We start from the raw sequence: 24,552 nt of genomic DNA on the forward strand, positions 1-24,552 counted from the left end.
AAACAACAACAATCTTTTACGTTAAACTATTTATCATAAGAAACGTCATTGATGCCATGTTAAGACTATGTTAAAACAATGCATTTATTACATTTGTTAACGCTTTGCTATTTCAATAAAATATATGCAGAACAGATAAACATTCACTGTTTTTTTTATAATAATGATAATTTTGTATACTTAGGCAAGACGAAAAATAGATAAATGGGATGATGATAAATTCACCGCTGCAAAAGGGTAAAAAGAGAAGTAAGAACACATTTGTTCATACTTAAATTATTTTTCATTATTACGTTGGATGCTGTGCCCGGTTGTTTAGTATAACGGATGAACAAACGATGTAGATGAGAGTATACAACCATCTCCTGAACAACTTTTATTCATTCCAAAATTCTGTACAGTATCATTTCAACTCAGTGTAGACGTCTTCAGTATTTCCGGATGACATTGAACCTGTATACAGAAAAAAAGCGGTAAGCTATTACGCAGTAAACAATGATGACCTTAAAGTGGTAGACCTGGGTAATGGGAGGTGATCCAAGTAGAAGAAATGAAGTCTCTAAAACGTTTGAATGACTGCTGGTTTTAAAGTGAAACTGACAACTCCAAGCAAGTATTCAACTTCTAGAACAAAGTTAATTTGCTTTTTTGAAACTAAAAATTATAGTTTTGTTTAAATGATCAAATACGTACGTTGAGAAATACATAGTTCATCAGATGTGAAACTGTTTCAAATTACGCCATCTATTGCATTCAAAGATTCTATGAAAACTTTTGAAAAAAAAAATTTAAATGTCAGAAATGAGACAGAACCTTGCCAGTTTTATAACGGCTTAACCCTTTTAAGAGTAAAAAAAATCCTATTTCTTAATTCCTTATATAATTTCACGCTTCCTGCTTTCGATATCTAGGCTACTGCAATAAGTAGACAATTTGACATTTTCAAAATTGGAAAACAAATCCAGACTTATGCCACTGTTACTCCAAAAAAGAATGGCTCGAGGCGTTATGACTTGAAGTTGAAATAAAAAGGTGTCCTTGTAAGACAGTTTGTATTGTAATATGTGCAATTACCACTGGCCATTTTGATGTCCTCATAATGTGATGTAGTTTCTTTCAGCATTCTTCTACAAACACGGATGAATAAATTTATTTGATATTGCTTTGTTGCACTTATATATTTTTTAACTAATTAAATAATTGAACAAAATTATTGTTTATTTTTCGCGAAAAAAACTAAATTATGTGTATGTATGGTTACTCAGAGTGAATCATTAAATAATAATCATCAAACAATTAATGCACGTAATTTCACTTCAGGAAAAAAAAAAGACATAGTCATTGTCACTTCCATATCTTGATTTGAAGCTAAATGAGCCCAACCATTTAGTATTGATCACTTTGAGCACTTTGTTAAATGCATGTACAAGTATCCACATTGATTAAAAGAGGCACAATTTTGTTTTTAAATGTTTTATTTATTCATTTCACACCGATTTGTGTATTTTTTCAAACATATTGAATTTATCTGAGAGATTAAAATAAAGTGATTTCATTTCAAATTATTCAATTTGTATATCAATTTAAGAGTAATCAAGGGAAACTAGGTTATCGCAGCAATGAAAAGAATGCAATCCAGGGACAAAGACCATACATGGAAAACAGACATACACAACAAAGAACACAAAGACATACACAACAAAGAACACAAAGTAACTAAAATCATACATACAAAGTGACAAAAGCAAATGAGCAACTCTGACTCAACTAAAAACTGGGAGCATGGACAAGGTGCACCGGTAGGGTAAGCGTACTCTGCTTTTCTAGAAACACCCGAAGAAAAGGGAACATATGTAGTGAAACGCAACAAAAGCCCCGCCGAATAAACCTTATTAAAATTGTAAATACTTACAGAGATCACCAAAACTTGTTTACACACAAAGATGTTAAGAGCTGTTTTTAATTTTTGACCAAGTAATGCAAAATTACCAACTTTGAGGCAGTTTACACTTCATGAACCTCAAAGCGTTTTATGACAATTGTAGACCAAAACTTGATTATTCGGGCATAATTTATTCAAATCAATCCTAATAATTTAGTTTTGTCTTTTCATCAAAGCCTTATTATACCAAATCAGCAAAACATTTACTTTGTCATTTATAAATATGGAGACAAGGGGGGATGGGTGGGTATTTCTTATCCCCAACTGCTCCTATACCACTGTATATATTTGAATGAAAATGTTACAGAATCTGTATAGCATGTTTCCATTGTGCACCTCTTTTTTGGATACTGATCAGAATAAATATGGGGTTTCACATTGCGAAACATGGATTTTGTTATTTGTTAATATGGGACCAGAAGGAACTAATCTCTTATACGTTACTCCCCCGATACCACTAAATGAAATTTAATATTTTTTTTTACTGAATCGTTACATGTATAACATATTCCAATGTAGGACCTCTTTTTTGAAATTTTAATATAAATAAAAATGGAGGTTAAAGGGTGAATGCTTCAAACGGGAAAGTGGTGAAATCAAGTGAGCATTGCTCAGATGATTAACGAGAAAAATAAATGTGAACATTTGAAATATACATCACGTGTTGAATCAAATGAGTCTTCGGCAAATGAAAACATAACCATGTTACCAATAAGCATGTCCGCTAATTACTAAATGGTTTGATTTTGATAAAATTCGAAATAAATGTTTTGACTGCTTATGGAAACAGAAATAGTGTTTGTGCTTGAACATGTACAGCATAGTGATGAATGTTTAACTCACTGAAAATTATGGGACCAGGTAACATATTAATATAATCAAATTATACGTTTTCGTTTAGTGGTATCGAAGGAGTAACGTATAAGTGATTGGTTTCTCCTGGTCCCATATTAAAATACATGGTATGTTTACAAAACCATATAATAATTTAATATAATATACGAAATGGCATTCCCTTAGGTCGATACTAAAACTTCAAAGTGACTTTCTTAGGTATGAAAACCTGAAATGGTATTTATCTTCTTGTATATTAAGTCTGTATCAATATTCTTGATGACTTGAATGTAGATTATCGAAAACAAACTAAATACCTGAAGTATATAACGACCACTGTTACTACCGTAACAAACAAAAGTGATAAGCATCCAATCACTACTCCTAACACACCGTACGATACTCCATCACTGGAATCTACAGTAAACGGAGACATTGAAAGCGCCAGAAAAAGAAATTTGAGTAATGAAAACTTATCTTTTTTGCTTGTTTGTTTGTTTTCTTTTCTGTTCCTTTCTGTATGTATACAATGTATACAATTTTGCCTCACTGGGCTATTCAGACACAAAAGATACACGGTCTAATTTGTGTTACTAGTATACAAGAACTAATAGGGTTTTTGGTATGGTTCTGTATAGTTTCGTCTTTTGTGTAAACTTATTTTTGACGTTGATATCTAGTAGGCTACAAAAATGATGTCATCTGTTCTCATTCAAATAATGCAGTTAAAACATAATTTGGCAACTTTACAAATTAAACTTGATTTTTTTTCTCTGTTCAATGCCTGGTTTTCAAATATTTGTACGGCATAACGGCATAAAATTAACGGCATAAGTCAAAAAAGGTATCTTAGCATAAATAACATAAATCGGGCTCTTGTAATACCTTAATCTGGTGTATCAGCACGACAAGTGAAAGGTACGTTCAGAGTAGCCCAAAGCCTAATTTCTAGACTATTGAACCCGTTTAATTTGACCAACTCTGTAAAAGTCAAACCAAGGTCAGGAAGTCCGAAAAACAGTCTCATTAGAGAACTGACATTAAAAAACAGAACGATCAACGAGTACATTGTTCACAGTGACTTAAAAACAGCTGCAGGAGTGATCTTGTCAAAACAAACCATTTGAAATTGATGACGTGTTGCAAATTTAAAATCAATGTCGTGACGTCATTGGGCACTTTATTTAGACTGAAGTCGACACGATTTGCGTTGGAATGTCTGTATGTTGAGTACGGTCTGTTTCCTGGGGAGTCTCGATTCAACCTGAAGGTTATGCATCCGTGTTTATAGGCGTCAGATGTTGATGTTAGAGAGAATAATCGCTTTGCAGGCGGATATATCATGGTTTGGGCGGACATAACTGTCAACAGAAGAATCAGGATATACCTCATTAATGATAACCTTTATATACAGCGTGCTACATTGATGGGATTTGGAGACCTTCAACATGTTTGCATTAAACTGGCCCTCAGCAATCTTCCATGACGATCATGCAAGACCACATAGAGGCCTTATTGTGAATGCTTTTGTTAGGGTTAAAAGCATTTAAGAATGAAATTACACGCGTATTCACCAGGTCTTAACCATTTCGAGCATGTTTTTGCCGACTAGGGTCGCAGAGCGTACCCCACAAACCCAACTCAAACTCTGCAGGATCTACATAATCGTTAAGATTTAGAATGGCAAAACAATCCACCAGCCATGATTCATCGTTGTGCTGAAAGCATGATAAGACGTTGTCAAGCTTGTATGGACTCAAGGTGAGGCCATACCCTCTACTGAAACCCAGGGAAAGTGTAATAGAAAACTTACTTTGGAACCCTGTAATGTTTTAAACAAGAAAGATTTATTAATTCAAACATAGTAAAATTAAAATCCATTACCATGCATATTTTTTTGACTTCATAATTTTGTTTTTATAGTTCATCGAATCCAAGTGTTGAAATTTTAAGAGTAATATATTTGGTCTTTCCTTTTTGTTTTCTCACTTAATTTTAATTAGGTTTGAATCATGGTTGTCTTTTACCTATCGTGGTTCCCATCTGCCAATTATCTATCTCTCATATACAATACAATTGTAAGTTAATCCTATTTAACTACCCTACCTGATTTAAACACAGAAGCCGGATAATTTAGACTTGCTTGACAACACCACGGACCTGGACATTTTAGTTCTACCTGATTTAAACCAAGGTCTCAAGCATTTAGGCGCTGCTGGTTCCCACTGACCATTAATACTACATGTTGATCTTACAGAGGTTCCAAAAGAGTCTGCATTGCAGAAGAATGTAACATTTTCATTATAGAAATATTCCGTTCTTTGAGGCATTGTCTGTACGTTTAGTGGTATACTCTTTGTTTTACAGGATACATCTAAAGTAATAAAAATGAAACACCTATAGCACTATTATCAATACGCAGATACGCTGCTAATTTCCAACCACAAATTCAACATTATTGATTTTCTGCTATATTTATAATACAAATTGTCATTTTGTTTGGAGGAGGAATGGGACCAAAACAAATAGTGTTGAAATATTAAACAAACACCATAATATTCTATACATTTGCAATTTGAGTAATGAAAATTAAAGAATGATAATCAAGAAACTATGTAATTTTACTATTATACTGTACTTCCAGAATTAAATCGAACTATTCACTCAAAAAAAAAAAATCAAAATAAAATTCCGAAGTACTTATTTGTCAAATATGTGAGAAGATGGTCCAATTTTACACACTATTCATAAAATACATCAAGACAGGAACACCACTTGTTTTGTGCTTATCTTCGGATTTCATATACATTTGTTGTATCCTTATGATACATCAATAACAAATGCGATTAAGGCCGCTTATACGATAATGAAATTGTGCATAAAATATGTTCAGTGTCAAACGCATAATTACCGACTGTTTATTTATACATACTAATGGGTTAACATTTTAAATACATACATTTGCACACTGGTAAAGGTGCATTCCACATTCCAGAGGCTAAACATGTAAGCTTCGCCGTGCCATTTAGTACATATCCAATCTCACATTGTATAGTTATAGCATCTTTGTAGTAGTATTTTACTGAGGGTGATGGCTTTTTCATGTTCGAAATATTCAGAACTGGACAAGGTAAAGCTGTATATTAAAAATATTTACGCCAGATGCATTAACAGAATAATTGCATGTCTTGAACACGTTTTTTTATAATATTGTTAGTCTGGCTTACCCGGAAGTTTCCTATTACCCGTATATAGTGTTATATTTTTTTTTAAAAAGTGAATTATTTATTTTCCCTACAATGAGTTGTTGACCAATATGGAATAAATCTTGAAAAAAATACATGGATAGTTCATACTTTTATTGGATATTAACTTATGTACTAGACGACTTTTGTCCGATAAAGCTGTCAGTGCAAACGGTCAATGATTCAAGTATATTTGAAGTATTTTTTTTCTGTGTTCCTCTATTTTTATATTAGTTAAATCAATATGTTGTTTCATATAAAACATTGTTTGTTTCGACCTTATCCTCATTTTAATTTGGCTTTACAAAATATTAACAAAAATAATTTGATCTGTCATTCCTTTGTACTAATTTCGTAATTCTCAAAGAAATTCAGAGTACTTTAAAATATTTTTATCTGTCAAATGATTACATGTAATCAGTGGTCGCGAATACATGTGTTTCCTTTATTTGTGTTAAATACCTTATATATACATTTTACCATTACATGGTGATATAATTCATGTGTTAATGTATTTTATTCATTTATAAAAGAATTCAGACAGATACTACTTTTGCAACCTTTTTTGATAGGAATATTTAGTTTTGCTTCTAAATATTGGCAAAAATAAATAACGTAGCGTCAGCAATATGATGTCGATTTGTTTTAAAATTCTTTTATCAAAAATACCTACGGTCACATGTCGGTATTGATCCACTCCACTGTCCTGATGCTGTACAGGTGATTAATCTGTTTCCTACCACACTATAGCCAACATCACATATGAACGTTATATTATCATTGTATTGATAACCTGATATCTTAACTGGCTGTACAAGATGTGGTCGTAAAATTAAATCAGGACAGTACACCACTTTTATAACAGAAAACAAAACAATAGGTAAGGTCTTTCCCATGAATATACCGAAATCTCAGTGATATTCAGAGTAAGGAGCACTCATGTTGTTCTTACTAAAATTGCTTTGAGTAACATTTAGATAACATAAATGTAGAGATTTTAGATCATGATAATAAAATACAGTTTTGATTATCAAGTTCAAGATCGCATGTATTACGTACAATTTAAGACAGTATAATTTGCATTTCCGATAATCAAGTTCAAGATGAATTGTGTGTCGTATAATTTAAAACAGTAAAATTTGCAGTTCCAAGTTTCAAGTTCAAGATCAACTATAAAACGTAAATGTTATTACTATTATTATTTTCTTTACATGGATTTTTTTAATCTTTGCAATACAACAATATTGCTATTTTGACGGAAACTTAAAGGTGAATATTAACCCCAATATAATATATGGTTTTACCTATATACATCAGAAATCATATGAATAAAATAGTCACGGGACTTCTTATTTCGTATTGAGTAACACCAGCAGAATATACTGTCACACGATTCACTTACTATTAGTCGGAGTGTATTATACTCAGTGGCGTTCAAACACAAGTAACATATAACAATATGCAAAAAGAACATTCATGAAGCACAAAGCATGAGTTTATCTGAAGTACTGATGTTTACAAACAGTATTATGCAACTTTTGAACTTAATTATCTTTAACCTAAAGTTGTTTAAGAGTAATCAAGGAAATCAAGATTGTATTCAGGCACAAAGACCAGGTAGACTAACAGATACATAAAGTAATGTTTTCGCTTAAGATAGTACAACACTTTTCCCACATTTTAAAACATGTATACAACGAGAGACTGCAGTGGAGGGAGTATTTAATTTAGTATCTATCTGGTGATTCAAATTATGTACCACTACCAAAAGCCATACCAACTATCGAGTAGTCGCATCAATCCAGTGTAAAAGGTGAAGTGTAAAAACGTGGAAAATGTTAAAAATAACTTTAACTCTTACACAGAATTATCACTAATTATTTGCATAGTGATTTATTTTGATTGATTATATTTATCAAAAAAAAAATCATTAACAACAGTATATACTACTATTCTTTGTAAATATCGTTAAAGGGAAGGAAAGTAACAAAAAAATTACAAATGCAACAGAAGGCACTCAAACTGAAGAAATAAAATTTAAAATTTAATGATCTTCATCGTGTAAAAACAAAAGCTAACAGTGTCAAAAGAAAGAAAATAGTTTTTTTTTGTTTCTTATTGTATCTTTCCGCATCTGTTATAAAAAAACATATTTAACACTTCTGTCGCTGTTCTAATGAAAGGAAATGGCAACACAGGATCTTAACAAATTATCATTTTGAGTAAAGGCGTTTTGACCGTTATAATGATATCATAAAAAATATAATTCGAAGCATATTAGCAACCACGAGACCCGAACTCGTTCCGCTGTGACATCTACGGCAACACCGTCTGCACTAGCGCCCTAGACCACTTGGCTAGCCAGGCGATATAAAAATATAGCTTTCGCTGGCCGGGTTATTCCTCCTCATAGGATTAATCTATGGCTGTAACTAAGTACACGATGTATGGTAGTACCTATACCAAAACGGGGCAAGCTCCTTGTTTTACAATGTCACAATAAATACACACCAAAAATATCACAAAAAATACACTGTGTCAGAGTTTCTTTCAGTAGATCTGAGTAGTTGCGAATAACAGAAAATAGCACTAAGGTTATCAAAGGCAAAGTCTATGAGTTGATATTGACCCCCCCCAACCACACCAATCGATTATCAAGATAAGAAATAGCGCATCTTTAATGTTCGATACAAATTATCTGTTTCATTAAATCCCACACAGTCCCTTTTCCCTGTTGTCACACTCCGGATTCCCATAAATAATTCACAATTCCTAAAAAAAAACTTACCACATAAGCCTAATTGCATGTTTCTTTATTAATTATTTTTGTAATGTTCTTCTACATTAAAAACAACTGTTTTTATATCAATAAAATATAATTATATATCCTCATTTTTTTTAATACAACTCTTTCAATTCTCCCCATTCAAAATCATAACCTTCCTTTCCCTATTCCCGTATCCTATAGAATAGGTCAATTTCATCATGTTTAAGCGGTCCGAAAAGCTAAAATAAGTAATAAAACCTGATGAACATATATTACACGGCATGTTATTACATGCATATAAGCCATGCAAATGTATTCATAATGTAATCGACTGGTTAATAGAAGCATTTGGAATTGAATGTTATTCTACACTATCCCAAAACTCAAGACGGGTAAAGAGTCATGGCTATCGCCACTATACGTCACCTAAGATACATTATGTCTCCATAGATGGTATTCTTCCTTTTATACATAAACCTCTTAGACTTCATCACATTCGAGCCAAACTCTATTCTATACCGCTCATACTGATATGATTACCACCAAAGCATGCAATCATTTAAATATATTACGAATATTTAAAGTAATTTTAGATAGACAGACTCTTGAAAACCTTTACATAACTTTTATTAGAAGAATTCTTGAATATGCCCATGTAATATGTGATACAAACACTGCTATTCTAAAAGCAGAATACCTTCCAATATTCGATTGTAGAACACATTACCAAATGATATTAAAACCTCGCAATCGGTAAAAAATTTCAAAACTCATCTCGAAAATGATATAGTCATAAAACCAATGTATTACTATTGCAAATCACGCAAAGGTCAAATCCTACATGCCAGACTTCGTCTTCAGTGTGTTCAGCTAACTGTAGATCTATTCGACACTGTTCCATCCATATTATGCTAATGCAGCGAAATAAAATCCTCGAATATTTTTTTACTCTTTCGTCCACTATATCAATTACTTAAGAGACAACATATATCAGAACTTCAACTTTCTGATCAACTGATTTCAAATATTCTCCTATTTGGATCGGATGCGATGTCTGATGAGGATAACGTTTAAATGTTTACCAACGTTCAAAACTTCTTGGTACAGAGCAAACGCTTCAAATTAACGACCTAAATTACACAGTTACTTCTTGAACAATTTTTAAAAATCCTTATTACCAGGGTAAATACGTAGAGCATTAAATATCAACTTCTTTTACTTTGCATCAAACTCACCAAATGCACGTTATGAGCAGTAGAATACTACTTCCGTAAGCTATGCAATATGATACAATTTTTATTCATGATTTCAGAAGACGGATTGACATAAGACGTTAAGTCTTGTTTCTAAATCCCGTGATTAATTTGCTATTGGTCGTTTCATTCTATTGTTTTGGTTTGATGTTAAATATGCAATTTACCTAATAAAAAATGTTTAAACTATACCGCTCACTCTACTACACCCTCTTTCGAAAACAAGTCTTGACAAACCTATTTCTGAACCTACGTCTTCTCTATACAGACTTGTTGCCATCATTTTGGATATTGGATTCCACAAATTCTTTCTACCAGCTTGTGTAAAATGTCAAGATGAAGAAAAAAAATCATTTTTCAACTGCCGTTTGTCAAAAAAGGTATAGATAAAATTAATTTAGCTAACATTCTCCATCACAAAAACGTAACCAACAAAAGTTCCCCATATTTCAAGGGCAAATCAATACCGATTATTCATATTCCTCTACTTCACCAATTGCATCCAAATTATAAAAGGCTATTGCAGAACCTCAAGTTTGAGGACTTTAAGGTGAAACAACCTGACTGTTCTTGCAAAAATCTCCATTCAAATATTGCCCTTACGGTCATGTCGTTACGGGAGATTTAACCGTCATCCCGAGTACCGTAAACCACGCTCCATAAGCAGAGTGGATAAAGGCCGCGGAGTCATTTTGAAACGAATGGAAGTTTTAAGCAGGCAATAAGTGCTAGTGCTACATCAGTTTTCAAAGAACCCGATGTAGCCAAAACATTGTCTACTGTACATGATAGATCTGTTATTGTTCCAGCAGACAAAACCCAAAACAACATTTTGTTTTGTCTGCTAAACGTATTATATCCAACGTTTATTATCAGAGGTAGACGTTGAAAATAATAGCAGTGATAAAACCTACACTACCACTACACTCTCACAAAAAGAGATAGTGGATAGTCATAAATCTGTGCTATCCTCTTTTTGTCTCTTTTATCAAATATGATGACTGTGATTTACTGTCTATGTACTGGATTCCTAAACTCCACAAGAGTCCTCACATACACCGTTACATAGCTGGATCTGCAAAACGTTACAAAAAACCTCTTTCAAAACCTTTAACTGTTATGCTCAAAGCTGTCAAAGACGGTCTGCAGTCTTACCACAGCACTTGTTGCTCCCGTAGTGGTATTTATTCAATGTGAATCCGAAAAATTCGAAAGATCTTTTAGAGACCCTCAATTCAAGATTATTACTAGAATATAATAGAATTTTAAACTACAATTGTTTAACACTATATCTTTCTATTCCTCATACTCAGTTAAAATATCGACTAAAAAACATAATACAACGTTGTTTCTCCAAAACAAAAAAAGATGGTACACCTAGATATAATTATAAAGTTCTTAGTACAAACGCCTCATACTTTGTGAAAAAAAATCATCAAATCATCTTCCAAATACATGTACACATAAGATATTTTCAAAATGCTGGGATTTTTGATCGACATCATATTTGTCCAGTGTGGTGGACACGTTTTTCAAAAAAACGGTCGGTATTCTAATGGAAACAAATAGTGCTCCTCAACATTTTCCTTCACTCTTATGAGGCTGACTTTACAGCTGATCGGATCCGACAGAAAGAACATCGTCTGGCTAGATCCTTTAATTTCAATTTCCGCTTTATAGATGACGTAAAAAGTCATAATTTTGGGGACTTGATACATCGCATCTACCCAAAATAACTTGAGATAAAGGATTTTACAGACACCTTGAAGTCAGCCTCTTATCTTGACATACACTTAGAGATCGAGTGTAAAGGGAAAGTACTTACCAGACTTGAACACAAACGTGATTTTTCCTTTTCTCTTTCGTCTGACCCCGACTTGACTTTGCATGAGGAACTCGGCGGCTGTTTCTAGAAAAGCAGAGGACGCTTACCCTATCGGTGCACCCTGTCCATAATCCTAGTGTTTAGTAGCTAGGGTCCGAGTTGCTCATTTGCTTTTGTTACTTTGTATATATGATATTACTTAATGTTCTTTGTTGTGTATGTCTGTTTTCCATGTTTGATTTTTGTCCTTGGATTATTTTCTTTTGATTTCCGCTAGAACCTTGGTTCCCTTGACAAATTTTTCAACTATAAAAAAGGACTCTTTACCCGTGTTACATGTTTGTCGACATGCACATATAGTCAGATTTCAACCGCTAATTATTAAGCAATCAAAATACCACTAACATTTATAAGTTAAACGGAGGTAGCATTATTGCTGTCTACATTCGGCCTAAATGAACTTTTTTTCAAATCATCTATTTGATTAAGTGTACTTTATAGAGTAATAAAGTGAACCAGGATTCCCCGTGAAGTTTTGAACAAGTGAAAGTAGATGTAAGGAGAGTAAGTTCTTTTTAAAGGTGAACAATATGTATGGAACACTTACTCGTACATATTGGTTCTTTCATTCAAAAGTCCTTTAATCGTTCTTTTCAAACCACTGCATACTTTATAGATGTGGGACACTGAATTATATTCTCTTTCTTATATATACTACTGAATAATACTAATGCACACTCAGGATCAATGGTTCAAACGATAAATCGGAGAAAATCATGTCAGGATATATGGAACCTTAAAAAACGTAAACATTTCAGTTCCAAGCTGACATGAATATGGCGTTTACATTATTGATAAGCAGCCCAAATATTTTTTTTATGGACACTGTTACAGCTAAAGGTAATAAATGTTGAAGATGTTTAAGTGTATTATAAAAATGAGGATAATCCAAAACATCAACACCCAAAAACACAAAGAATCTAAAGCAATTTGAACTCCAAAAAATGTGGTTTGTCCTGTTTAACTAGTGACACTTGTCCCATTGCAGGTGAGTAAAATTCAATAAGCCACAGGTTCGGTCGGTATATAGTCAACCTGGTGAAACATAAAACCTAACTGAAGATAGTTTATGTTGTGATCATATCAACATTCTGATAATATTCCTGTTATAGAAGCTTATTTGACAGTATTGACTTTATATTTAAAAAAAAAACGTGCACAGAATCCATGCACATCAGTGCCATTATATCAGTGACAGGCTGACATTGTGATACATGGCAACTTAGTAAGGGGATGTGTTCAAAGGAAGAGTCAACATTACCACTTGTGTTTTAAAATTTCGATTTCAAACTTCCTTTGGGTGAAATTTATATATGGGTTAATATCTAGTTACAAAGCAAAAGAAAAAAAGAAAAGTTTTAGCATTTCTATTTCATTTCAATTTCATTTCGCTAGAACCGTTGAATGAATCCTTGAACTTATGATAATTCAGAAATGCTTTATGTATAAAATGGTTACTATAATTGACGGACATCAGTGTTATAGGTTTGTTTTCCTTAAAAGAACCCCCCCCCCAAAAAAAAAACAAAACAAAACAAAACAAAACAAAACAAAACAAAAAAAAACAAACAAACAGACAAACAAACAAACAAACAACAAAAACAACCAAATGAACAAACAATAATATGCTAATTTTCTTTCACCAAATGTATGCCACCTTACATGACTGATATTTAATGGTGTAACATCAGCTTAAATAAATCTGTCATCGATACTGAACAAATTTAAAGTAAAAAGTGATCTATAAATGTTAAAAGACAGACAACTTTAAGTTAAAAAAAAGGAAATCAAAACAAAGTAAAACATAAAAACGGAAATATAGTGAAAATTCCGATTTCCGTGTAAAATCAAGTTTTCGATTTCAATGTTTCTGATACGTTTCCCAACCCTTTCCTTATTAAACGTTGTATATCACTCTATAAATTGTTTATTTTACTATTCTAAAGCAATTTATTTTTTTAGAATGACCTGTATTATTATGAATAAGAATGATACAAATTTTATACGAAAAACATGTAAAGGAATAGGTTTTATTATGTATCATACCATCACATGTAGGTAAAGGACTCCAGTTACCAGATTGTGTACACTGTATACTACTCGATCCATTTAACTGGTAACCACTATTACATTTTACTTGAATTGTGTCTGGAAATCTTATACTTCGGCGCAGTACATTGGAATGTTCTAATGTGATGAGAGGACACTTAATGCCTATGGAAATAATTAAAAGTAAAAAATAATTCATAATTTTACTTATATTGCGCAAAATAATCGAATAGAGGGAGTGCAAGTGCCAACTCAACTACCCCTTTCTTACGATCCCATACTGATGAACAATTCTATTAATTTATGTATACTGTTTTTTTTAGAAACCACACAAAGAAAAACTAAACCTGCTAATTGTACATGTATTTTATACAGTAGACTTTAAAATATTTAGTGTTCTTTTTACTAAACAATGACACTGACACTGAATTATATTCTATTTGTATTCAAACTTTGTTTCAAATACAGCTTTGAAAGCAATTCAGAATTCTATCATAATGATTACGCAATGCAGTATCTTTTGAAGTATTATTGATGTATTCATTGATCAACGTTATTTTTGTAAATAATACAATTCAATCATGTTATTACGGATAAGAGAGTTTCTATCAATCGAGCATGACCTGCTAAGTATTTTCACGATCTCGGGATTAGATTCTGTTAGTTTTCAATATTTCAACAGTCAACAAGAAAATATTTTACGCCACTCTAATTATTTTAAATCGGGACCAGCTTTATCTTAGCATCTTCTTATATAGTGTGTTTATAACTATTTATCACTCTACAGACTTTTGTCTGACTCGGCTTTGGATCGATCAAAACAATGACCTCAAACACTCAAGTCGAACATCTACCACGAAACCTCAGTCTTTAATCCTATCCAAGTTCCATGATTGAGAGAATATTTGTCAGGTTAATAAATGTAATAATGTCAGAAACGTACTTTAGTCTTAGTCTCCATTTTGATGAACATCGCCTCTGTTTCCAGGTTTTTTTATTAAGTTTTGGTCATTTTAATGTACTTTGATCTTGAAATTTCCGAATTGTTTTTCCATTTTGATGTTTAAGATTGTACCAATATTAAACTTTGACATGTAAAATGCTTGAATTCGATCAAAAGTAGACATTATGAATAAGAATGATACAGATATTATACAAATAAACATGTAATGGAATAGGTTTTATTATGTATCATACCATCACATGTAGGTAAAGGACTCCAGTTACCAGATTGTGTACACTGTATACTACTCGATCCATTTAACTGGTAACCACTATTACATTTTACTTGAATTGTGTCTGGAAATCTTATACTTCGGCGCAGTACATTGGAATGTTCTAATGTGATGAGAGGACACTTAATGCCTATGGAAATAATTAAAAGTAAAAAATAATTCATAATTTTACTTATATTGCGCAAAATAATCGAATAGAGGGAGTGCAAGTGCCAACTCAACTACCCCTTTCTTACGATCCCATACTGATGAACAATTCTATTAATTTATGTATACTGTTTTTTTTAGAAACCACACAAAGAAAAACTAAACCTGCTAATTGTACATGTATTTTATACAGTAGACTTTAAAATATTTAGTGTTCTTTTTACTAAACAATGACACTGACACTGAATTATATTCTATTTGTATTCAAACTTTGTTTCAAATACAGCTTTGAAAGCAATTCAAAATTCTATCATAATGATTACGCAATGCAGTATCTTTTGAAGTATTATTGATGTATTCATTGATCAACGTTATTTTTGTAAATAATACAATTCAATCATGTTATTACGGATAAGAGAGTTTCTATCAATCGAGCATGACCTGCTAAGTATTTTCACGATCTCGGGATTAGATTCTGTTAGTTTTCAATATTTCAACAGTCAACAAGAAAACATTTTACGCCACTCTAATTATTTTAAATCGGGACCAGCTTTATCTTAGCATCTTCTTATATAGTGTGTTTATAACTATTTATCACTCTACAGACTTTTGTCTGACTCGGCTTTGAATCGATCAAAACAATGACCTCAAACACCCAAGTGGAACATATACCACGAAACCTCAGTTTTTAATCCTATCCAAGTTCCATGATTGAGAGAATATTTGTCAGGTTAATAAATGTAATAATGTCAGAAACGTACTTTAGTCTTAGTCTCCATTTTGATGAACATCGCCTCTGTTTCCAGGTTTTTTTATTAAGTTTTGGTCATTTTAATGTACTTTGATCTTGAAATTTCCGAATTGTTTTTCCATTTTGATGTTTAAGATTGTACCAATATTAAACTTTGACATGTAAAATGCTTGAATTCGATCAAAAGTAGACATTATGAATAAGAATGATACAGATATTATACAAATAAACATGTAATGGAATAGGTTTTATTATAAATCATACCATCACATGTAGGTAAAGAACTCCAGTTACCAGATTGTGTACACTGTATACTACTCGATCCATTCAACTGATAACCACTATTACATTTTACTTGAATTGTTTCTGGAAATCTAATACTTCGGCTCAATACATTGGAATGTTTCTAATGTGATGAGAGGACACTTAATGCCTATGGAAATAATTAGAAGTAGAAAATAATACATCGTTTTACTTATATTGCACAATATTATCAAAAAGAGGGAGTCCAACTACCAACTCAACTACCCCTTTTTAAAGATCCCATACAGATGAACAATTCTATTCTATTGAGGTATACATACTGTTTTTAGGAACCACACAAAGAAAAATCAAACCTGCTAATTGTAGTTGTATTTAATATAGTAGACTTTAAAATATTTAATATTCTTCGTACGTAACAATGACACTGACACTGAATTATATTCTATCTGTATTCAAACTTTGTTTCCAATACAGCTGTGAAAGCAATTCAAAATTATAACATGATGACTACGCAATGCACTATTTTTTTGAAGTACTATTGGTGCATTTATTGCTCAAGGTTTTTTTTTCATTTTCTTTTTTTTTAATAATTCAATTTAGGCATTGTAGGACGGAAGAGCGAGTTTTGATCAATTGAGAATGACCTGCTAAGAATTTTCACGATAACGGGATTTGATTCTGCTAATTTTCAATATGTCAACAGTCAACAAGAAAACATTCTACGCCACTCTAATTATTTTAACACGGGACCAACTTTATCTTAACATCTTCTTATATAGTGTGTTTATAACTATTCACTCTACAGACGTTTGTCTGACTCGGCTTTGGATCGATCAAAACAATGACCTCAAACACTCAAGTCGAACATCTACCACGAAACTCCAGTCTTTAATCCTATCCAAGTTCCATGATTGAGAGAATATTTGTCAGGTTAATAAATGTAATAATGTCAGAAACGTACTTTAGTCTAAGTCTCCATTTTGATGAACATCGCCTCTGTTTCCAGGTTTTTAATTAAGTTTTGGTCATTTTAATGTACTTTGATCTTGAAATTTCTGAATTGTTTTTCCATTTTGATGTTTAAGATTGTACCAAATATTAAACAAACTTTGACATGTAAAATGCTTGAATTCGATCAAAAGTAGACATTATGAATAAGAATGATACAGATATTATACGAATAAACATGTAATGGAATAGGTTTTATTATAAATCATACCATCACATGTAGGTAAAGAACTCCAGTTACCAGATTGTGTACACTGTATACTACTCGCTCCATTCAACTGATAACCACTATTACATTTTACTTGAATTGTTTCTGGAAATCTAATACTTCGGCTCAATACATTGGAATGTTTCTAATGTGATGAGAGGACACTTAATGCCTATGGAAATAATTAAAAGTAGAAAATAATACATCGTTTTACTTATATTGCACAATATTATCAAAAAGAGGGAGTCCAACTACCAACTCAACTACCCCTTTTTAAAGATCCCATACAGATGAACAATTCTATTCTATTGAGGTATACATACTGTTTTTAGGAACCACACAAAGAAAAAATCAAACCTGCTAATTGTAGATGTATTTAATATAGTAGACTTTAAAATATTTAATATTCTTCGTACGTAACAATGACACTGACACTGAATTATATTCTATCTGTATTCAAACTTTGTTTCCAATACAGCTGTGAAAGCAATTCAAAATTATAACATGATGACTACGCAATGCACTATTTTTTTGAAGTACTATTGGTGCATTTATTGCTCAAGGTTTTTTTTTTTCATTTTCTTTTTTTTGAATAATTCAATTTAGGCATTGTAGGACGGAAGAGCGAGTTTTGATCAATTGAGAATGACCTGCTAAGAATTTTCACGATAACGGGATTTGATTCTGCTAATTTTCAATATGTCAACAGTCAACAAGAAAACATTCTACGCCACTCTAATTATTTTAACACGGGACCAACTTTATCTTAACATCTTCTTATATAGTGTGTTTATAACTATTCACTCTACAGACGTTTGTCTGACTCGGCTTTGGATCGATCAAAACAATGACCTCAAACACTCAAGTCGAACATCTACCACGAAACTCCAGTCTTTAATCCTATCCAAGTTCCATGATTGAGAGAATATTTGTCAGGTTAATAAATGTAATAATGTCAGAAACGTACTTTAGTCTAAGTCTCCATTTTGATGAACATCGCCTCTGTTTCCAGGTTTTTAATTAAGTTTTGGTCATTTTAATGTACTTTGATCTTGAAATTTCTGAATTGTTTTTCCATTTTGATGTTTAAGATTGTACCAATATTAAACAAACTCTGACATGTAAAATGCTTGAATTCGATCAAAAGTAGACATTATGAATAAGAATGATACAGATATTATACGAATAAACATGTAATGGAATAGGTTTTATTATAAATCATACCATCACATGTAGGTAAAGAACTCCAGTTACCAGATTGTGTACACTGTATACTACTCGATCCATTCAACTGATAACCACTATTACATTTAACTTGAATTGTTTCTGGAAATCTAATACTTCGGCTCAGTACATTGGAATGTTCTAATGTGATGAGAGGACACTTAATGCCTATGGAAATAATTAAAAGTAGAAAATAATTCATCGTTTTACTTATATTGCACAATATTATCAAAAAGAGGGAGTCCAACTACCAACTCAACTACCCCTTTTTAAAGATCCCATACAGATGAACAATAATATAAGGTCCTACATACTTTTTTTTTATTTAGACATATACAAGAACAGCTCAACCAGAAAATGTAACATGTATTTAATACAATAACCTGCAAAATGTTCAGTGTTCGTATTACCATAACAATTACACTGTTTTATATTCTGTCAGTATTCAACCTTTGTTTCAAATGTAGCTTTGAAATCAATTTAAAATTCAAACGATGATTACGCAATGCGATATTTTCGAAGCACTAGTGATTTATTGATTACTCAACATTCTTTTGTGGATAATTCAATCAAAGCATATCAGGTTTGAATAGAAGAATTTTGATCAATCGAATAGGTCCTGTTTGGTACTGGCGCTCTAACGGGATTTGATCCTGCTAGTTATTAACATGTTAATATAGTCAACAAAACGAAATTTTATGCCAGTTTTACGAATTATTTTAACCCAGGACCAGCCTAATTTGCGTTTCTTCTTATTCAGTGTGTCTATGACAATTAAGTCTACCGTCTTTTGTTTGACTCGGCTTTGGATCGATCCAGATATTAATCCCAAGCTCTTTAGTCAAACTCCTATCCTGAGAAATCCGCCTTTAATCCATTCCTAGCTTTTATTATTGACAGGATATTTGTCAGGGTAATTCGAAATACGACACTCAAATGATGAGTCAAAAGTGCACACCATTTTTTTTTGTCCCGTTCAATGTTCTACATAACAAACTCCTAGCATCTCTCAGTTCACCAGAGTGAGAACAAGTTAAACCAATTTTATCGTAGGAAATGATTCAAGTTTCGCTTCATTTATAATCAGTTTTATTAAACCGTATTATTATACCTGTCGCATGCTGAACGTTTTTTGATTGAGTCATTATATTTTTCCTATTTTGTTTGTTTGCTTGTTTTCTTTTACAAATAGTGAAAACGCTAATTTGCAATTGTGAATGTGTTGTTTACAATACAATGCAAGTAAAAGCAATGAAAAATTCCTTCCGTCTTGACCAAATACGAATAAGTTAAATTTCAGAAACTTAGTAATATTATTTTGTATGCTCCCCTTTTCACCTTCGTTAAACATGTTCATGTATTTGAATAATTTCATTCATATTTTTATCTTTTTGATTAAATGGTTTTCAAGGAAACGGCTATAGTTATAATTATTTTCTCTTTATTCACAAACACAGTGTGCAGTGTAGATAACAAACAATTCTATAGTAAAAATCTATAGTGTCATACATATCAAATACCTTTTATTGGGGGCGATAATACAAGTTATTTATCAATGTAATTCAGTGTTTGTCTACATTTTGTATGCAAATAGTCTGTTTACATGTTTCTTGGTCATTTTAATGTACTTTGGATTTGAAATTTCTTAATTGTTTTTTTCATTCCCACGTTTAAGATGGTACCAATACTGAACATATTTTGACAAGTTAAATGTTTGATTTCGACCACTGAGAATACGGACGCTTCAGTTATTATACGAATACATGCAAAGTAATCGTGTTTATCATGTATATTTCCATCACATGTAGGTGATCCAGTTACCAGATTGTGTACACTCTATACTACTGGATCCATTCAACTGATAGCCACTATTACATTTTACTTGAATTGTTTCTGGGAATCTTATGCTTCGGTTCAGTACATCGGAATGGTCTAGTGTGATTAGAGGACACCTAATGCCTATGTAAAAGTAGATTTACACACACACACACACACACACACATATATATATATATATATATATATATATATATATATATATAACAAAACAAAAAACAAACTAGATTCGAACAGACAACCATCCATATGCATATAAACTGGCCAGGTAACTACAGGACCACGGCAGTTCTAACTCAAGTTAGAGTAACACTTAGTCATTAATCGACGTGGTCGGGAATGACATAAGATTACTGGATGTTCGTCTGCTAACTGTGTCTGTTTTTTTTCAACATATTCTTATGTTATGGCTGAAAATTTTCAGGATCATTTCAGTTACACGAACGCTCATATACAGTATACTACCCCTAATTATGAAAACGTTTTTCTATGTGATTTCCGTGTTTGTCGTGCATTCTTTCCATTTTCAACCTCAAATTTATTTCCAAATTCGATATATTTATTTACATAACATATACAAGTAGACAGCAGAAATTCAAAATTATTTTGATAATAGTTTTATTTTAGGTCTAGCATATCGTGGTCTACAGACAAAATTCGCTGACAACCATATGGATTCCGGACCATGTTAATGCACTTCATCACACTAAAATATGATTCGGATGATTAAAAATAACTGATTAAGAAAGTTCTGACAAACATGTACCTGTATCACCATTTTAATCATCAAGTCTGTGAATTAAGTTGAACATCTTTTTTTCCGGATTTCAGCAGCAGACGATGTAGATGTTAATTTTCAGAATTACGATAAGGCCGCAGCCTTCGACCACGGTTTAACGGCTTTATTTCCGAAGACAAATACATTTAAAAGTAAATTCACAAAATTAAATTATGGTCCTTGCATGCGACCATATTTTTAATAAAATAAAACCTTTTTAATCTAAAATGCGCACTTTTCCGTTACCGACGTTGATTCGGGCAATATGCTAACCGTCCTTAACGGGCAGACAATATCACTTCTTGGCATATTTGAAGACTATGATATATTGTGTTCATAATTATTAAGTTATCTTTTCTATTGGTAAGGGCGTAAAATTCAGGATTTTGCAGGTCAGTTTTTTCTGAAAAAGCGTTTTTACTCCTTTCAACGAAATCGAACAACTTTGAATTTTTCATCTCGGTGGCGGCAATTTTGAAAATGGCGGTCGATACGTTGTTAAAATTATCGATTGAGCCGCAGATTATTAATCGTTACGTCCTTTAAAAAAAAAACACACTAGATATCAATTTTTATCAAAATCGGACAACTTTGAATTTTCGACCGCACTTGCAGCCATTTTGAGAATGCCGGCCAAGTTGCACGCGATTTTTTTTCGCGATTTTGTGAAGACTAATGTGCTTAATATATAAAACAAGTTTCGTCAAATTCTGATCAGCAGTTATCGAGATATATGATGTTCCGAATTCCGGTGAAAAAAGTGGGTACGTCCAGTCCGGCAGCCATTCTGAAAAAAAAAATGGCGGCAGCTGGAATGTTTTTTTTAAGTTCTGCATACTTCTAAGTGTAATTATAACTTCCTGAGAAGATTCATCTCAATTGGACCAGCCACTTTTGAGAAAAAGGGCTGACACTTTTAACGATTATTATGACAGGAGAATTGAAATAATATTGATAATAATAATAATAACAAGTAATACTCTCTTTGCAAGCAAAACACAAAAGTCTCCAGAAGAAGAAGCATAATAAAATAATAATAATAACTAGAATTGCCATTGCGAACAATAGCGAATGTTGCCCCCCGCAACCGCTTAAGTTCCCTATTTTATTATTGTATTGTTATGCCTATTCAACTCCTTTGACAAACCTATGTTCAAATTGTAGCCTTTCATGTTGTTGAGATAAGGCAATGCTCTAGATTGTGACCTAAGGCAGCCATATTGAAAATGTTGACTTTTTGTCAGAATTTTAGCTTCTACATAATACGCATTATTCACTAAATATCATTAAATTTGTTCAATGAAAAAAAAAAAACTTATGGCCGTGTGAAAAAAGTGGATTTTGGAATCCATGAAATTTTCCGTTTTTCGTTGCAATGGCAAAAGACAACTTATCGATTCACTTCGTGTTTGCTCTGATTTATTAGGCTCTTTAAACTGTACCACCATACCAAATTTCAAGTTTCTAGCCTACTCTGTTTCCGAGATATTGCAATGTCCTGGATTATGAACTTTAGTAGCCATTTTGAAAATAACGGACACAACATACAACAAAGTTTCATTAAAATTGCTTAAAGCATAAAAAAAAGTTATAGGTGTGAGAAAAAAGGTGGATTTTGGTATCCATGATATTTTTTTTTACATTTTTCGTTGCCATGGTAACTGACAACATATCGATTCACTTTTTTTGCTTAGTTTATTAGGCACATTGAGTTGTACCACCATACGAAATTTCAAGTTTCTAGCCACCTAGGTTTCCGAGATTATGAACTTTTCACGTTTCCATGGAAACATTAGCCATTTTTTTTCGCCAAAAGTTCTGGTGCACCCATACTCATGACCATCCACCCCTATACGAAATTCCAATTCATTCCCTTCAGGATGCCCTCTAAATACTCCGGACAAAAATCATTGGAATAATAATAATAATAATAATAATGATAATAATAATAATAATAATAATAATGATAATAATAATAATAATAATAATAATAAGAAGAAGAAGAAACAGTACAATAACAATATGTCGCCCCGGGCAATTCTTGAAGTTCCCAATTTTAACATTGTTTTGTTATGCCTATTCAACTTCTTTTACAGACCTATTTTCAAATTTGTACTTTTTTATGTTGTTGAGATAATGCAATGTCCCAGATTGTGACCTAAGGCAGCCATGTTGGAAATGTTGACTTTTTGTCAGAATTTTTGCTTTAATTCTGAGGTCTGACTGATACGCATTATATTACTGAGTTTCATTAATTTTTTTTGATGAATTACAAACTTATGACCATGTGAAAAAAAAATGGATTTTGACATTCATGAAATTTTTCGTTTTTGTTTTCATGCCAACTGACAACATATCGATTAACTTTTTTTGTTTCATTTTATTGGGCTCTTTATACCGTATCACCATACCAAATTTCAAATTTCTAGCCACCTAGGTTTCCGAGATATTGCAAAGTCCTAGATTATGAACTTTGGTAGCCATTTTGAAAATGGGTCCATATCATCCAAATATTTTTATGCGGATTCCGAGGTATAAATGAGACGCAGCATATAACAAAGTCTCATTAAAAATGCTGAAAGAATAAGAAAAGTTATAGAAACATTAAGTTGTACCACCATAACAAATTTCAAGTTTCTAGCCACCTAAGTTTCCGAGTTGCTGCAATCTCCATACCAAGTTCCAATTCATTCCCTTCAGTGATGCTCTCTAAAAACTCCGGACAAAAACCATTAGAAGAAAAAAAAATGATAATAATAATAATAATAATAATAATAAGAAGAAGAAGCGGAGCAAAAACAATAAGTTGCAAAACTTCGTTTTGACGATTTAATAATAATAATAATAATAATAATGATAATAATAATAATAATAATAATAATAATAAGAAGAAGAAGAAGAAGAAGAAGAAGTAGAAGAAGAAACACGGTAAAAACAATGAGTTACCGCCACATGATAATAATAATAATAATAATAATAATAATAATAAGAACTTTTAAGTTGTGCTTGCAAGCAAGTCACATACGTCCCTGACGTTCCCTGAATAGTCCCAGAACCCAAAATTTTGAAATCCGCATATAATATTAAGCTAAAATAACATAAAATTTTGATGAATTGAACACTTTT

General features: G+C 32.1%; 2 protein-coding genes across 3 annotated transcripts in view; both read right to left on the reverse strand.

The window, feature by feature from the left end:
- On the reverse strand, positions 1-17,654 carry LOC148605216 (complement component receptor 1-like protein). The gene is made up of 10 exons (XM_088547561.1): positions 17,592-17,654; positions 16,373-16,514; positions 15,173-15,340; positions 13,973-14,140; positions 6,695-6,877; positions 5,736-5,912; positions 4,956-5,150; positions 3,094-3,193; positions 1,075-1,127; positions 1-453 (listed from the first exon to the last, which is right to left on the reverse strand). The coding sequence occupies exons 1-10, from the start codon at positions 17,652-17,654 to the stop codon at positions 404-406; spliced, it is 1,299 nt and encodes a 432-aa protein (XP_088403687.1). The 3' UTR covers positions 1-403.
- LOC148605217 (beta-2-glycoprotein 1-like) overlaps positions 16,447-24,552 on the reverse strand; it is a 13,457-nt gene continuing 5,351 nt past the window's right edge. Inside the window, exons 3-6 of one of the 2 annotated variants that reach the window (XM_088547994.1) lie at positions 20,634-20,771; positions 18,813-18,980; positions 17,592-17,760; positions 16,447-16,541 (exon numbers count right to left, since the gene is read on the reverse strand). In XM_088547994.1, coding sequence (XP_088404120.1) covers positions 17,702-17,760; positions 18,813-18,980; positions 20,634-20,771 — 365 coding nt within the window. In that variant the 3' untranslated portion in view covers positions 16,447-16,541; positions 17,592-17,701. The remainder of the gene's footprint in view (positions 16,542-17,591; positions 17,761-18,812; positions 18,981-20,633; positions 20,772-24,552) is intronic. The other variant, XM_088547995.1, reaches the window with a different exon arrangement.

This window comes from Perna viridis, chromosome 10 (genome assembly GCF_037379345.1).
Source record: "Perna viridis isolate PV_CMFRI_1.1 ecotype Kerala chromosome 10, ASM3737934v1, whole genome shotgun sequence".
In the NCBI taxonomy this organism is placed as follows: domain Eukaryota; kingdom Metazoa; phylum Mollusca; class Bivalvia; order Mytilida; family Mytilidae; genus Perna; species Perna viridis.